Consider the following 18,693-nt stretch of genomic DNA (forward strand, 5'->3'; position numbering starts at 1 on the left):
AAAGCAGTGCACATCCACTATGGCCGTCTCTCTCTCGCTGTATTTGATCTCAGACAAAGATGCCTCGAAGTTTGTGTACATGTTTGTGTACATGAGCAGGCTGTTATAAACATTTAGACCACATGGACTGCTGACTCAACTTAAACACACACAGGAAAACAGATGAAGAACAAAGCTTAGTAAAGCTCACTCTAAAACTCTAGTAATCACGCATTGGTATCAGTTGAGACGCTTAAGGTTATCTTGTCAGACAGACATCCAGATACTTCGCATTCACACTGCAACTGATATGTGGTCATATATTATCACCTATTCAGGTAGTTTTCTTGATAGAGCAGCTAGAGTTTGACTAGACAAGTGTTTTTAAACTGTGGTATGTGTATGTATATAATGACTCTGGTACCACTTTAAAATAAGACTACCTTTATAAAGGGTTTATAACTGGTTTACAATTAGTTTATTAATGGTTACTAGTTAGCTTGTAAATGCCTTAAAAATCATTAATAATCAGTTATAACACATACATAGAAAGGGCAACAATATAGATGTCTGTGGGTTCACTATTTGGGAAACAAGAGGTCATTGTTGCCCTTTCTACGTTTGTGTTGTAAATGATTATTAATGATTTTTAAGGCATTTACAAGCTAACTAGTAACCATTAATAAACTAATTGTAAACCAGTTATAAACCCTTTATAAAGGTAGTCTTATTGTGAAGTCAGTCTCCGCCTCTTTTTGAACTGCTGCTGATGCAGCATTGCCGAGTATCATCACAGCGCGCTCAGAGGAAAGCTCAGCGACTAGGTTCTGATACATCAGCTCACAGACGCAGCCTTGTGTTGATCCACATCAGGTGTGATTAGAGGGAAAGAGTGCCATCTAACCACACAAAGAGAGCAAGGCCAATTGTGCTTTTTCAGTGCTTCAGCAGCTGATGGCAAGCTGAATGACCAGGACTCGAATTATCCTCTGTTTAAGGCTTTCCTGCATTTACTTAAATTCTCAATTTAAGTTTGATCATGGAGCAATACTGGACTACTTCATTAGCTACAATTTCTATAGTGAGTGCTTAAAATCTTTTAGGTTGAAAAACCCATTGCTGACACAGTTGTGCAATGGCACACACACACACATAGCTTTTCTAGCAAGTAGAATAAGACTCTTGGGTGCAGATAAACATAAACCTGTTGTTTGCAATGGATATACCAGGAGACCACTGAGCTGTGGAGCATTGGAACCGTGTTTTCTTGAATGATGGAGCTTCATCCAATACTTCTCAGATTTGGATTTGAGTTTAGGAGCTGTGGATTAGGTGGGGTGGTGAGATTAGCCAGCATCCTGACCTTAATACTTAATACTCTTCCCTGGACCGTATAGATAATTACTCCAACAAAAGTTGGATAAACTCTTTTTTTTTAATTACCCAGCGAATGAGCAAGTGTTCAACTATCTCTAAAAAGACAGAGACGGACGTCAGGCATTACAGTGTAAAACAAAATAAGCAAAATCACTCAGTACCTTTAAACAATGTCTCAGATCTTGATTAGCGAAATCAGGCCTGTGGCATGTCACCAGTAATTAGGAACTGTCAGCTGAATTCAGTTTCAAAGCTGTATGTATTTTCTGACTCACACATCCTTGTACTAACACTCATCAAACACGGGCTCCTCCCAGTAGCTGTCTAAAGATCAGAAAAGGAAAGGAATTGGTGCCCACAAGGCAGCAGAGCTATAAGAAGTCAACTGCTTTCAGCTTGAAGGTTCTTGAGTACAGCGTGTTACTAGGGAGAACTGTGGAGGACAAGATGTGATCTTAAAGAGCAAGAAAAATCTTGGAGAGAACTTGAAAGATGAAAGAAAAATAGTAAATAGTAAAAAGTAGATCTCCTTAATATCTCTATAGTTTCTCCTAGACTATCCTGCTGCTCGAATGTGTCTCCTGAGATAAAGAGCTAACTCAGTAAGAGCTATCCCCGGCTAGCACTGCTGGAGCAGTATTAGCATTAGTTGCTAACCATGCTAAGTGCTATCTCTCCACCTCTGTTCAGAGGTGAGTATATCGGACTGTAGTCTGCGTGTTTACTGTGTTAAAACAAAATATGCTGGATGAACCATTAGCTAATATCGCCCTGACTTACCAGAACACTCAGGTTCCTCAGTGTGGCACTTTTTGGGGGCATTAACTAGCGCTAATTGCGGCTAGTAACTGTGCCTTATAGTGTGATAGAGTCTCAATATGAGCTCAACACAACTGTGAAGCATTGGGAAGCTTTAAGAGTATGAGGCTCTTCATGTTGTATCCAGAAGCTTTTATAAATTTGCCATGGACAATATAAGCAAATGGACTGTTCTTTTCCTATATTTGACATTGGCATACATGCCCACAATTAATAGACAAAAACATGCATTTATTGTACATTTTTAGGACTTTTCTCAAACAAAAAAAAAGGGTCAAAATTACCCATATAGGTTTACAAATACAAAGACAGGCATTTAGATTATTACTTTCAATGGTGCTGAAAGTTCCAACATGCCTCTAAACTGAATTTGCCAACTACAGCTGGTAGTTTCTCTGTGCCCACATTAAAGAAACAGTTTGACAGCACTCATTGTACTGACCAACAAACCGCACAATAAGAAAGTCCCTGGGGCTAAGCTCAGATCTGAGAAGGATGATTGTAGTGCACTGTCTACAGTCTAACGAGTTTTACTTCTCCCAGCTACTGCAGGAGAGCTGGTAGCCCTGGTTCTGTCTCTGATAAACAACTAACTCACCAATAAGTAAGTTGTCTGTTATGCAGTGTGTCTGCTATAGTGGATTTTGAGTGGGATTTCATTAAACCTTTAGTATGTTTAATTATGTAGGTGTCCCAAAACATTTGTCCATACAGTGTATATGCTTATGCAGCTTTATAGGGCACATCTATAGCAATAATACGCTGACATGCCACTGTCATGGGACAGGAGATAGGTCTGATTAGTCGATTAGTTGATGATTGTTTTTGCTCTGCTCTCCATGTCTGCTTCCAGTGGGTACAGCTTTTATCCCTAGTTTTCTCTATCACTATAAAAAATGGTAGAAACAGCTGAACATGGGAACATGGGAACATGGGATTTAAATGCCCTTTAAATTGCCAGAAACACTTAATTTTTAAATGTAATCTGTTCTAAGTGAGTAAACAGCCTTTAAACTTTAGTTTGATTTGTATAATCAACATTGTTTATTATGCTTACTCTATAGACACAGTGTAGTGATAAGTGATATTACTGCCATTTTAAAACCATTTTATTCACCTGATATATTAAAGCATATAATAAATGAATAATAAAGCAAGTAGACTTTTAAAGCGCAAATAACATTTATTTAATAATAGTTTTTTGGCAATTTTTCTTGCCTATTTATGTTTTTTTTTACCATATTTTTAAAATGTCTATTAAACCTAAAGTAACATGTCTTTATGTATCGTAGACCACCCTGTGTGTATAGAGGTGCTGGTATTAATGCATTGGTCACTGCGTGACTGGCAAAAAAAATGGTAAAAAAAATGTAAGAACAAAAAAGAAAAACAATGCGTAAAATTGAGGCTTACTACATTACATGTGGAATGTGACAATTTTGGCCAGATCTCTTTAGGCCACACCCACCTGCTATGCTGTCCACTGTGAGTGGTAATGTATTCTTTGACGTATTCTCAGTACATAAATCGAGTTAATTAAACATTAATTGCTTGTGAGACTATAAGGACTAGCAGGGTTTGCACAAACTTGATGATAATTTAATAATCGCCTTGCCATGAGCATGTTGGCTACAGCTTAACCTCACTCACAAGAAAACACCTCACAACTTACGCAGATGTGACTGTTCCCAAGCTGTCCCCTGTGGTAACACTTCACGATCAGTTTAGACTTCTGGCATGCCAGTGTATATCTTGGAGCTCTGCTGTGCCAAATTCTCCGAATCCAGAGAAAGATGAACTTCTGTGTAAAGCACTGGGCTTTTACAAATGATGGGCCTCTGTTTGGATTCCTCTGAGGAGGAACTTCTGTATTAGTGTGACAACACAAGACCAGATGTTCAGCGCTTTCTCTGGAGGAGTGTAACACGCATTCATCATTGTCCATCTCTCTATCTCTTGCTCTCTTTCACAAACACACGCAGACACATGCACTTACATAAGTGATGCCCATCCTGCTATACAGCGTATGAGACTGTCTATAGCCACAGAGGTTTAAATCACATGCATCTGATAATAAAGAGCAGATTGTGAGTGAGTGTGCATTAGGAAATAATCAGGTACTCCTGCAGGAGTGTGTGTCTCTGCAGACTTTGTGGACTCTGTCATGTAGATAGATGAGAGGAAGAGATCACATGGCGCTCATACGCTGCCTGTAAGTGTGTGAGAGAGAGAGGGATGCATTCTGCTGCAGTTGTGTCTGTTTACTCCTCTGTGATTCCAGAACATTCCTCACTGCTGTGTTTGTAACTCGCGGACACGATGCACGCTGTTTTAACCACTAACCTTACGTCCTTCCAGCAATACCACGCCGGCTCTTTCTGTCTGAAGCTGCTGAGATTTCCTCCTTTTCAGCTGCTCACTCTGTCTCAGAAAGCTAATGAATTTCTGCTACCCTCCGCATGCATGTCCACATGTGGCACTGTTTAAGACATTGATGAATAATAGCCGCTATTAGAACCACTCTACATTTCACTGTCTATTTGGCTATATTTAAACGGGCGGCCAAACCCTTTTCACTTTTTTTTTGCCCTACCGATAATTATCCGATATTTTTCCTTAAGCTTAAACACATGGACTCTGGACATGATTTTGCCCAAATTCCTGATTCTGATCTACAGCACGTTTAGTGCAGTTTTGTAGTTTTTCTCTAACAGCTGATTCAGCTTATCAGCCAGTGATCGAGACTTGCATTTGTTAAATCAGGGAAAATACTGATGAATATCAGCGAGCTTAGCGACATGATTAAAACAGCCTTAAGACCAGACCATTTAGGCAAAATACTGAAACCACAACCATGTTAATGCTCTAAAATGACCTAAACATACCAGAATATCTAACATTCAGGATAGTCGCCTTTCATGCCATGCTAGATAAAGTAACTATGCAGAGTTTTCTTTACAATAAAAGGTCAAAAGGTCAGGGTGAAGGCCCAAGATGTGAATACTACAGTTGAAATATGTATGAAGTGGTAACCAGAAAACCTATGTCTCTTATTCTACTTAAAGCTGAGAAATATATATATTTTTAAAAGCATATCAAGGATGTCATTATCAGTGCGTACAAAACACTGACTCAACTCTACATTTTATTACAGAGAACATAAATATCACTAAATAAATGGATGATGTGCAGCAAAAACTAATGGATGAAAGAGTATTTGTATAGCAGTTTTTATTAAGAATCTCCCTCTGCTAATTTATTTTCTTTCTGTGTCAAAACATTACGATAATGAAATATTGTGTATCATGAACCTGTCTTTAAATATAGTAATATAATATTTGTACCATATTGCCCAGCTCTGTCAATATGTGATGATGTACGCCACAGGAGGTGGCTTTTATTCTGTTCATATCAATATCGGAAGGAAATCGAACAGACCAAATTTACAAATAGTCTAGCCTATTTTTGACAATATCCTTGGTTCCACCTGAAGACTTTGCAAGATAGACCCAATTAATACGTTTCTGCAGAAAAAAGATTGTTGCATCTACTACAGTTATTTTAAGAAACTTTAGAGGGTGTAGACTACCAAGATTAGGAGAGGAATCAAAGCAAGAATGATACATATATATAACTTGCTTTTATCAAATTCCTCTTTACAGCCATTTATTTGCAATTTGCTATTGCTGGGCATAACAAGAAAAGGCCCACCAAGTTAGGGCTGAAATGATAAGGGCACCAACTGATAAGAGAATGGACATTGCTTTATACAAGCTGGCCTCTAGTCTAAAGTACTTTACACAGTGTAATTCTTTTCCTGAGTAATGTGGTAATATAAATTGTTAGATTGGGAGAGAAGAAAGAACCAATCTAATCTGATAATTGAACAAATAAATGTACAATTACTGTCTGCACCGTAGAGCCAGACTTCCCTTCTCATATGTTAGACACGCCTCCTGCTTCTAGGCCATGCATGGCTCAGACTGCCTTCATTGAGCAAACAGAACAGCCTAAAAACCCAGAGCTAAAGTGAATTGTTCCCCATGCATACCCAATTTGTCTAGTAAGTTTAATCAGGGCTCCAGACTACATTTTTGACAAATGTCCCCAAAAAAACATCCCAAAGCTTTCTGTCAGCCACTTCAAACCGAAAAATTGCCCATGTTCATATTTTTTAGTTTTTTAACATTCCTGTTTATTGTATGTATTTTTGTACTGGCATCATGTCATCAGCTGTTTGGACTATCTGGACTATAGGCCCCTCATCCTCTCCTAATCTTACTATCAGGCTGATTGGCTCTATATTGAAAGGCAGATCTTCCTCCGTAAACAGACTCTGTGCTACAGTATGTGTTGGGAAAGCTTCCAGTCATATTTCAACCAGCAAGCAATCTTCTCATAAACAGCTCATAACCGGTTTTACCACATGCAAATTTGATGTTCTGAAAGCTTTCCAAAAGAGATTTAATACAATGTGCTATTTTTACCATTAGTCTGAAGCCCTGTAAAATAGTTTAATGGTAAAGGAAGTTCCACTGCAACTCAACAACTCTACAACTACTACAATGAATGAATAGAAAGGCTGAAATGCAGGTACTGCAGACAAATACTTCAAGTTGGTACAATTCCCTTGTAAAAAAAAAAAGAGCATTAAAAGTATGAATAAAAAAACATTTTTCTGTTCAACATATTTTATGAAAATACACATTAAACATACTTTCTCTGTATTTCCAAAAAAGTATTTTTAAACAAATATATGTAGGTGCATTAAATACTGCTTAAAGTGCACTTTAGTGTAGTTTTTATCCCAGTAACAGTAAGATGTACACAATATGTGCATCAATAGGCATCAAAAAGTAGTACATTTACAATATACTTCAAGTGTATTAAAAATTATGTTTAAAAAACACATACTTAAATCTACTTAAGTTTGCAGAAGTAATAAAGCACCTAATGCTTTTATGTTGTATTTAAATATTATAAGCTTTATTATAATTTAAATATATTTAAGTTGCTTTATTACAATTGAAATATACTTAAGTTGCTTTATTACAATTGAAATATACTTAAGTTGATTTATTACAATTGAAATATACTTAAGATAAACAATAGTACATTTAGTTTGTATTAATTTTAATACTAAAAGTATGTACTTTGTATGTTAAGTATACTTTTAAAAATATATATTTAAATGTACTTTTCTTTTACAAGGGTTACTGGTAAAATTGGGAAACCAGGGGGAAATCTACTGTATCCAGGGAATCCAAAGGAAAGTATAATCCTGCTTCTTATAATAAAGCAGAATAACGTATTTATCAATACCAAATTAATAACAAAATAGCCAATATTAGTGTAAAGAAAACTACTTCAAGTAGTCAAGGCACTCTAGATGAGATTGATACTGCAACCAGCCAGGAAAGGCCCTACACCTGTGGTTCCTTCACTTTTGAACTTTTGAGAAATGTTGAGGTTACCACCATCAGGTGCTTTCTAAGCCCTAGCAGCTCCTGCCCTGCTCTGACCCCAGAAAAGGTGTTTCTAGTTAGTGTGAAGTTAGCCTGTTCATTAGCGAGGTCTGCAGTAAAACACACAGCGGTCAGGCTGCCCTGCACTGTCCACAGCTCATAACTCTGCCTCTGTGAAAGAACCATTATGGCTCACAACTGCTAGTCATCAAACATTCACTTAAGAATGGTTTTATTGGAAAGTAAATGGCACAGAATCCACAGCACACACACACACGTTAAGTAGACGCGGATTAATTTTATGATATTTTATTACCAAGCCGTCTACTGTGCTTCAAAGGAGTAGATTATATTTATTGATAACAGTGTGGCATACAGTGTCAGAATCCACACAAGCAGGTCTGTTTGAGATTACTTATAACAACTCAACACAGGTTTAGGTGAGTGTGTGATGATTTTGACTTGCAGTTAAGCTTAAGCTTCCATTATTTATAATACCACTATGTGGCCAAATGACTGTGGACAGTTTGTCTGGTCCCTGTTAAGAAATAATATATACCAATAGAATAGAATGCTTTAATTGGAGCAGATAAATATGGGTCTATTGGCACAAGCCTAATGCCAGGTGTTAGAGGGGTATAAAGCCCCCAGCATTGAGCTGTGGAACAGGGGATGTGGTACTTCATCTAATACGTCTGTGAGGAATCAGTTAGGCCCACATGTTTAGAACCCCCACCTCCCACTAACAACAGTGGTTACAATTCTTTGTTGTGGTTATTGTGGTAATTTCTGCCTCTGCGGTGCCTTCACAGGTGCGAATTAAATGTGCTGTAGGCGTGGATGATGTTTTCGTGTACTTTGGTACGGAGACACATCACAATATGCAGAACATTCAATCAATAATACCGCCCTGCTGCTGACATCCAATCATCTGCATTTCGCAGTTGGCACAATCAGAGTCACAATGCTGCTGTTGCAGCTCAGCCAATCAGCTCTCCCTCCTGCCCTGCCTCTAAACCCATACATCACCCAGTGTCCCTCCCAAACTGCCTTTTTCAAATTTGAGTTGAGGGTGGAATCAGCAGAAATCTGGGGTTTTAGTGCCCCTTTAAGAATTTGATCCCAAGGATAAGTGGACCAACAGCAAAGAAAATATGCTAGTAAGTGTCTATTTAAGAAAACTGATCTATTATAAAAAAATACCTTTCTCCTGAGGACATTTAACAGTTATCCGTAGCTAGTGTAGCCTATAGTTGTACACACAGATTTAAATTAAATTAGATTTAAAATTATTTATGAATAATCTAAGCACTATTGTAACAATTCAAGATTCTGTTTTTGATATATATATTTTTATAAACAATACACAGTTTGGATTATATAGAAAATGATATTTAAAAATGCAATAAAAAAATACACATCCTCTGGCATCTGGCTTTGTTGAGATTATTTAATACAGCCCTTTGTAAAACTAAGTTTGACACCCCTCAATTAGACCAAAGGAAACCAAAGATGCCTTGACTACTTTTTTATTAAGTAGAAAACTGGTATTATATATTTTTTCCCTTTATTATTTTATTCCAAACAATCATTTAAAGAGCTGGATGGGCAGCTTCCTCTCTTCTCCCATTAGCCTCCTCTGGGAGGAGTGAGTAGGAGCTGATAGGAGAGCCAGATACTTTCTTTTAACTCTTCCAATAAAATGGGCCAAGTATTAGTGTCCTTTTAAGACATTCTGACCATCTTGACCTTTTAAGGTGGTAATACTGGGATTATAGCGAGTCTACAGCAGTAAATATGCCGCGTAAACACATCTCTACCAGCTCATTCAGGTGCACTGAGCCAGAGTCGTAAACTCGAGGATTAGGAGAGGAACTTACTGTATTACATTTAAATCTCGTTTTAATCTGTTAAAATGCTTATTATTCAGTAAATATTCTATAAAAAAAAACGTTGGTTGCTATAAAGGTGCTATAAAATCTTTGATACTTCAGCAGCATTTATTTGCATCTTTAAAACATTTATTTGTACTTTTACATAGTTATGACGCTTATTATTGTATTTTTACATCGTTTATTACAATATAATATGTCCAAATGTTTATTGATACCAATTTTAATTCAGCTACCGGTTCTTTAAGCTGCACTGATTGCTAACACAGATGTGCAAATGCACACCCAGAGCTTGTCTCATCCCTGCAGCATTGGCCTGTGTTCTCTGGAATGATGGCGATTCATCCCATACTTTTGGGATGAGTTCATCCAACATCCTGACCTCATTATCTTTCTAATCAGCGCATGCAATCAAATCTTCACAGCAATGCTCCAATATATAGTACAAAGCATTTCCTGGACAGTAGAGACAGTTACTTCAACAAAAGTAGGATCAACTCTTCATTAAAATGCTTGGAACAAAACAGTAAACCAATTTTTTTTTTGTTTTCATTACTTAAATAGCCTACAAATTTATTTCACAGAATTATGTGCACACATATGTTGAATTGTATGAGACTTTCATTATAATTTGCTTTTTTTAAGAATTCAAAATGCTATGTAAACATTATTTCATAGTATATAATTTCAAAAACATTCAGAGTCCTATAAGCACAGTAAAAAAAATCCTGTTTTTTTCTGAGGCATATATTGGGGTTATAAAATGGTCAAGTAAAAATGAGTTATGACTTTAGTGTTTTGGAGCATTTACTAATACAACTGTTAAAAACAAGAAAAAGTGTAATATATAAGAATAATGTAAAACTTCAGAATCAGAGCAAAAAAAAGAGTAATATATGTCCTTATTAAACACAAATATCATAAGTGCACCACAGCAGAAAACATAAACCATAAGACTGATGTAGGATATGGGTTATTTAATTAGAAGGGGGTTAAGGTCTTCTATAGTCAAAACATTTACCTTAGGTTACGAGAACATTAAAAAAATGAGTAGCCTGAGGCTCTGAGGTTGACGTGTTCCATTTCAAACAGCCGAGAACAAATGAATCACACAGGAGCCGTGTACCGGCGTGGAAGAGCTTAAAGCGCAGAACAGTTCAGCCTGAAACCACTGGGCTTCAGCAGTGAAGACGAAAGCGCACTGACCAGTCTGAGACCTTTAATCACCTCAAATTAGATCTCATACATGGAAGTCACACCGGATTAAAATCAGAGGTTTGTTTTAGCACAGTAAGAAGAAAGAGGATTTTTTTTTTCTTCTTCTTTTTCACAACTAGACACTAGGACTGCAACATTTTTTTTATTTTTGTAGTAGACTAATGTAAAATATTTTTTTCGATATCGATTTAGTCGATTGGTTGATTAGGCAACTTTGCCATGCCCTCCATTGCATTTAATTGAAATAAAAAGGAGAAAATGGAATTTAAATGCTCTTTAAATGCACAGAAGAGGTTTAAAGGTGGAAAGCACAGATATTTAGTGAGTAAATGTGTAATATGTTGTGTTTGGTCACTTTTGGAGACACAGTGACCAACTGTAAACTGACTGTAAACTGTGTAAATAAGCCTATTAACCTTCTCCCACTGGGCTTCTGTCCCCAGCACTTTGTGTACTGCAATGCTATTAAAACAGAACAATTAGTCAACAATTTTGTCCATTATTTCAATTAACCCTTACGTGGTGTTCGAGTCTGTGGGACCCGTTTTCATTTTTCATCAAATGATACTAAAAAATATTTTTTCTAACTCAAACTCATTGGCATTGGCTCATTTTTTGTGAAAAACATATATCAAAACACATTTTCGATAAACACACACTGTACACCTCCCCCCCCCCTACACATTTATATTACATACAGTATGTTTGGCCAAGGGCTAATAAACATTGCTTCATTTGTAAATTTGAAACTAAACAAATTTTCTACTCATATCTTGAGTTTAATTCATTTTCTTTTACATTTTATTAAAAAAAAACTAAGAAAAAAAGAGTAGCACTTTTTGAAAGAAATGTAACATAAGAAAGGTAAAGGACAAATATTAACCATGTAAGCTGTTTATATTGCTTGCAATTTAGGTGAAGCAAGCATGTGTAAAGCATCTTAACTAAAATTGCTTAATTTTGTTGAATTAAATACAATTAACAAAGTAAACGAGTAACAAAAATATGAACACCACACAAGGGTTAATTGTTGCTATCCTACTAGACCCAAAGAAGACTTTTATCTGCAATCAGATTAACAACTGCTGTCAAGTATCTTTTACTGAATTTTATGCTCTAAATAAAATTGTTTTTGAAATACTATCTGTGCTGTTTGATTTAATAGGAATATGCAACAATTACTTCTATTAGGTTCAAGCTAGGGTTGCCTAATATAAATTCAGGATCACTTTTGCAAATTTTCTTCCCCAAATCGTTTAAACGTAGTTCATACAGTATACCTTTTATGAATGTATTTTATGATTTATTTTTATTACATTCCCAAAGCTGGATACTAAAGCCCAACTCTCCAACTGACTTTAGCAGATGTTTTACAGTACACCCAATGTCCTCAATCAACTTCAGATGAAACATATACGAAAAAACATCAGGGACACAGCTTTATATCACATTTACATGTTAAATAATATCACTACTGATCGGTGTAAGCATATCTAAACTCTCTAGTGAGGAAGACAGAGACCCCCAGTACACTTTTCCATTACTGCAAAAACCCAGAGACTAATGAAAATGCAGGGGGTTTACTGTGTTAAAGTAAATCTGGCAGAGTTCTATTTGTGTACAGCTGCATTCACATAAACACTGGAAGAATACTAGGAATTCTGCTAATCCACTATTATACAACATATATATGTATACAATATATATTTATATACATATACATATATACACACATACACTAGATTTATTCTCAAACCTTCCCTCCCTCCCTTTTGATTGAAAGCCTGTCTTTAATTCTGAAGTTGGAAAAAATGCTGCAGAGCCAGAGTGGCTTTAATTTAAAGGGTAAAAAAGAAGAAGATGAAGAGGAAACACATGGTTCTTCTGAGGTTATACAAGACATACATAAGACAGATGAGAAAAGAGTCAATATCTAAATATTTATAGGATTAATACAGTAAAAGCAATCAATAGAATACAGCAGCTCTGCTTCCTAATATGCAATTAAACAGCCAGTGCTCATATACATTATATATTTTTTTATTTCTATTTCTATTACAACCCCAAAAAAATAGTCTTTTAGTAAAGGCAGCTAAGACAAATACTAAAAGAAACATCTAGATGCTTGAGTGGTTCTTTGCCTGGTAAAAGGGTTCTCTTAGGCTATTGGAAATTATTTTACATATGGTTCTGGAATATTTTTATTAGGTAAAGAACATTTTGCTTAGGCAAATTTACTGCTCAGAACAACTTAAGTAGAGGGAAAGTTCACTGTGAAGCTTGCTCTACTATTTATGAATCCACTTTTGGGAAACTGAAAACAATACCGGTATTAAGACGAAGACAACTACTACAAATAAAAACATCTGTGATACACAGTACATTTGCCAGTGTTTAGTTTTGACACTAACAGTGTTTAATTAACACTGACATATTTACTGTGTAGTTTTAATATGGCTTATTTTCTACTACTATTATCAATAAAAACAACAGCAAAATTATTATTATTATTATTATTATTATTATTATTATTATTATTAGAAATAATAATAATAGCACCTCTGCTACTAATCCTACTACTTCTATGACCACCTCAGTGGTCTATTACAGTGGTCTGTGGTCAGTTACTATTGTCAGTAACACAGTGCACAGTGGTTACAATGGTCAGTGGGGTGGTCAGTTACAGTGCTCAAAGGTCCGTTATGGTCTCATGGTCAGTGGTCTGGTACAGTGGTCTGTGGTCAGTTACTGTTGTCAGCTACAGTGCTCAAGTGCCATTTACAGTGGTCAGTGGTCCACGGTCAATTACTGTTGTAGGTTATTGTGCTCAGTGTTCAGTTACAGTGGCCCAAAGTCAGTTAAAGTGATCAGTGGTCAGCGATCAGACACAGTCATCAGTATAGTGGTCAGTGATTAATGCAGTGGTCAGTGATCAGATACAGTGATAAGTGATCAGTGCAGTGGTCAGTGATCAGATACAGTGATTAGTGCAGTCATCAGTGGTCAGTGCAGTAATCAGATAGTGGTCAGTGGTGTCAGTGGTGTTACCTCTCTGTCCTGCTGTCTCTCCGGTCATGGACTTGAGCAGTGAGGCGCTGTTAGGAGGGAAGTATCGCGGGCGAGCAGCAGCAGCAGTCAGGCACAGAGAACAGCACAGCACTCCTCCGCCTGATCCAGCAGTAAAGTGGCATAATCCCAGACTCTTTAATCCCACTGCTGGAGACAAACCGCGACCCCGGCGCGTCCTCCTCCACAACTCCCACCGTAACCCGCACTCAGACCCCCGGCTCGCGCTCCGCTCATTCCCGCGCGCGCAGGGCACTGAACGCACGCAGCAGCAGCAGCTTTTTGGAACGAATCAAGTCCCCTCATCCGCGCGCGCACATACACATACACACACTCACACACACCCGCACACGCACGCGAGTGGTTAAGCCCCGGGGTGTCAGATTCCAGCCTCTCCCACATGATCCAGCCCACAGGTTACACCGCCCGCCCGCCCGCCCGCTGCCGCTCCACAGCGCAGGAGTTACAGCGGCTCCGCGGATCAAATATCACCGTGTGCGGCTTTACCTGCAGCTCCTCTCCGCCTGCCCGGCTCCCAGTACCTGCCGGCCTCCTAAATCCAGCCTTACATGTCTCCCAGCTTTTATTAAACATTAAATTAAGTTTATACTGAGGTAAAGAATAGGACAACATGAGCCCCAGACAGGCTTCATAACTAGCTTTCAGACACTCCATTAATACTCACATGCTAATGAAGATCTCTTAATTAGAACTGCATGAAGCTAATGCTACAATGCTACAAGTACAGAAACACTTTTCTTATTTATATGTTATTATTAAACAATTAAACAATGGTAACATTTTAAAGAATGAACACAGAGGTCTTTTTTTTTTTAGAAATACTGGATGTTTCCCACCATTGTGTACCTTAATTAGCTAATTAGCAAAATTAGCTAGCTAGGTTAAATAACTCTGTGCGCTTTGCTAAAACTAGCAAGCTAACAGCTAGATTACAAGCTAACAGCTAAACAGAATTAGTGTTATACAATAAATTAATAATAATAGTCATAATTAACTCAATCTCAGTAAAGTTTCTGACAAATCATTAATTTAATTAATACATTTTGTAATTTTATTAGGTAAATGACTGTATGTTTTCAGTGTTTTTATTATTTTCCTACATTGTAAATGAATGGTGAACTAAAGAAACACATTAGGAATTTTGCAGTAACTTAAAAGTGTTAAACAAACCAAAATACTCTGTGAAGCATTTAGCTGCTCATATCTGGGGTTCTTTTAACTTGCAGTTTCTGAGGCTGCTGTTCTTTCTTAGGGTGGTCCTGATGAGAGCCAGTTTCATCATCACGTTTTTGATGGTCTTTTCAACTGCACTTGACTTACCTTTATTTCTTATAGTATATTTTTCTTTACTTAGTTGAGTAGTTCTTGGCATACTATGGATTACTCAGATTCAGATAGAGCTGTATTCACTGTATACCAGTAACTCTACCTCTTCACTACTTTACAACTGATGCTCTCAAACACATTAAAAGAGGGCAGGAAATTCTAGTTATTAACTCTTGAAAAGTTCAGCTGTTAACTGAAAGCCGTTCCAGGTGACTCTACCTCATAAAACTGCCTGAGAAAATGCCAGGATTTGCTAAACTACCTTATAAGCCAGATTTACCTACTTTGAAGAATCTGAAATCTAAAACATATTGTGGTTTGTTTAACACCTTTGTCTTTACTAAATCAATCCATATATCTTTTTATATTCTATATTTCTTTATATTTTTGGACTTAAGTTTAAATCAACAGTGTAAAAAATTAAGATGTGTCCAAAACTTTGACTGGTTTTGACTGCTAAAGGAGTTTTATATTAATTCAGGTTTATAGTGTATCATAAATTATTGTAGTGTAGTATTTTATATTATTAATTGTGGCTAAAATATACATTAACTATTATTAGTGGTAAAAAAAAAAGTTTCAGAGACTGGAATTGACTCTAATATACTCACATACCAATGTATTACATGCTATACTCACATTTGACTACAACATATTTAGTAAAACATGTATATAATACATTTATGCAGGTTTAATAACAGCTAAAAATGTATATCCAAATATGACTATATTAAAACTTACACTGCTGCACATAGACTGGACCATAAGACTGGCAACCGCCCCAAAATACCTTAAACAAACCAGCAAGTGTCTGCAAATGTGGGGGTTAAGTTGCTTTTGCTGTTGTAGCCTACAGTGTGAGTAGACAGTGTTGTATAATACTGGGTGGGTGGTTTAACGTTGGTGCTAGATATCTACCATCTTGTAGAGTTTAGCTCCAGCTCTAATCTGACACTCCTGATCCAGTTAATGAGGGCCGTTAGAGCCACCAGAACATTAAAGCCAGGTGTGTTACATCTGAACTCTCCAGGGTGGCACAAAGTGTTGTGTGTAGTGCTAGCACTAGAAAAACACACAGAATACCAGCATGGATTAAGCACATTTTATTAAAATGATCAACACTTATATTAGTAGACTTCTATGAATCAGATATGAATCATGACTATAGACTACTATCTACTGATAACAGGCTATTAATGTGAATTAATAAGCACACACTTACAAAAGCATACAAATAGAAACACAAGTACAACCATAAATCAGAAAGATCATTTTAAATACATTTAAGCATAAAATAACATTGTAATTTGGACTATTATACAATAATTGTATTACACAGTTATCCATCCCTCTAATTTTCTTTTTCCTGGTCAGGGTTGCAGTAGGACTGGAATCTACCAAAGTATTATTGGGCACAAGGCTAGAATACCCCCTGGATAGGCTGCCAGTCCATCTTTAGGTACCACACACACACCCATTCACTCGCACACTCACACCTAGGAGGCAATATTTCATGGCCGATTCATTTACCAAGTGTATTTTTGGGGAAACCAGCGTACCTGGAGGAATACGGGGAGAACACACCAAACTTCTTAAGACAGTGAGTTTCATTAACTTTAACCTCTTATGCTCCCTGACTTTATTTTACCCTAAATATTTTTATTAAGGTGGCACAGTGGCTTGTGGGCAGGCCTGACCAGGAAGAAGTGGATGTGAGGATGGATAGATTAACTATTCAGTAAATACATACAAAGCAATGCAAAATATTTAAATTGCTCCAAAGTAGAAAAAAGGACTGACGATTCTGAGCAGTTTAAAAAGTTTAATGAGAAATATTTGGTCACTATGTTTGATGTATTTAGATAAAAAAAAAAAACGTTCTCTGCATTAAAAATAATATTAAACTTTTTTTTTAATTGGATAATATAATACAGTATTTATGAATGAAATAAAACAGGTAAGTATTTTAATAGATTTTAATATGTAGCTACATTATTTATTATGTAACACTGATGTAAGTTGAGCTGTATACATTTATCTTGTACGTAATATATATGTGTATATGTGTATAAGGATGTCTGCATTGTAGATTTATGCTATTTATCTTCTGTTCGTCTGTATTGATGTTTTACAAATTAGGTAATGTAGTTTAATAGCTGGCTTAATTCATTTTTACTTGTACTTATTATAATTTAAAACATCTATCTTACAGTTACTGGATTCTACAAAACCACCATTTCCAACTTCTTCTCTTCTTGTAAATTCTTTCAAAATACTTGACACATTATGACTTATGACTACAATGTACATTTTGTTGTTGATTAGTTATAATATTTCCTTCATTTATAACAGACCTTTTAGTGTATATAAAATACCATATATTATTTATATATGTGTGTATTTGAGCTTTTTCAGATTGAACAGTTCCGGCCGATGTGCCGGTTCTCCGTGGCTGTGCTTCAGTGATGAGTGTGAGATGCAGAACGTTTCCTCCTGACTGCATCAGTCCATGTGTGGTCAGGGTTGTCTCCCCACACTTCCTCTTCTCTCCGCTCCACATTGCATCCAGCCTCCCCGCCCTCCCCGCACACACACATCACTGCAGTGCCACAGTGTTCGGTCAAGAGTGAGACAGAAGGTCAGGCTTCAGCGGCGCTCACTGAGGCAGCGCTGACCAAAGAAGGTATTGTAGCCCTCTGAGGTTTTCTAATCTTCTCTCTGGCACACTGCTTCAGACGGGGGCCGTGCTGCTGGGCACTGATCCACAGTCCGAAAACATGCATCGAAAAAACGGCCATAGCTGGGACTGATCCACTGCCAATCTTGATAACTTCCAAGACCACAGATTTCACCCATAGTTTTTATGGGAAACTTCAGCGTTAAAATGGAAGTTCAGCAAACAATCAAATTTCTACAGTTTTTCACAGTTTAAGTTTCTTGCTGTAACGGAATGAAGCTTTAAATGTGTGGATTTTACAATGATTAAGTTTATTGGAGAGACCTGTACAATTAAAATGAGGCTCTATGACAATCTCTACCCTGAATGCAAGGTGAGATATGGTTGAGCAGTTTCTGTATGGCATCCTGCAGCACATTTGCACACAGATGTTGCAGATGGGACTGTAGATTTTTATTTTTGTAAGTTGGTGTAGCTGGTCTAAAAGTTGCTTCCATAAATGCTGGACTAAATGCTAATCAATTTAGTGTTTGGGCAGGCCAAGAAAGTGTTGAAATCTGGTGGAGACATTCTTGGGAAACCCTTGCTGCTGACAAATTCCATTTGAAAGCCATGCCATTAGAGGCAACACAAATGTCCACATGATGTCACACTGTGTCATACACAGACATTTGGACCTTTTGGACTCTTTTGTCCCCATGTCCAATACCGTGCATGCATGTAAATTCCCACAGCAATCCTCCAGAATCTTGTAAAAGCCTTCCCTGGACAGTAGTAGACAGTTACACCAACAAAAGCAGAATAAACTCTTTTAACTTTTTAACCCTTGTGTGGTGTTCATATTTTTGTTACT

General features: G+C 36.9%; 1 protein-coding gene across 1 annotated transcript in view; it reads right to left on the bottom strand.

The window, feature by feature from the left end:
* The window catches only part of LOC103026692 (neurturin), a 28,225-nt gene extending 14,108 nt beyond the window's left edge, over positions 1 to 14,117 (bottom strand). Inside the window, exon 1 of the mRNA XM_022675391.2 lies at positions 13,799 to 14,117. Within this exon, the coding sequence (XP_022531112.2) occupies positions 13,799 to 13,826 (28 nt within the window). The 5' untranslated portion in view covers positions 13,827 to 14,117. The remainder of the gene's footprint in view (positions 1 to 13,798) is intronic.
* Between the last annotated feature and the right edge of the window lie 4,576 nt (positions 14,118 to 18,693).

The sequence above is a fragment of the Astyanax mexicanus genome, chromosome 5, assembly GCF_023375975.1.
Source record: "Astyanax mexicanus isolate ESR-SI-001 chromosome 5, AstMex3_surface, whole genome shotgun sequence".
NCBI lineage: Eukaryota > Metazoa > Chordata > Actinopteri > Characiformes > Acestrorhamphidae > Astyanax > Astyanax mexicanus.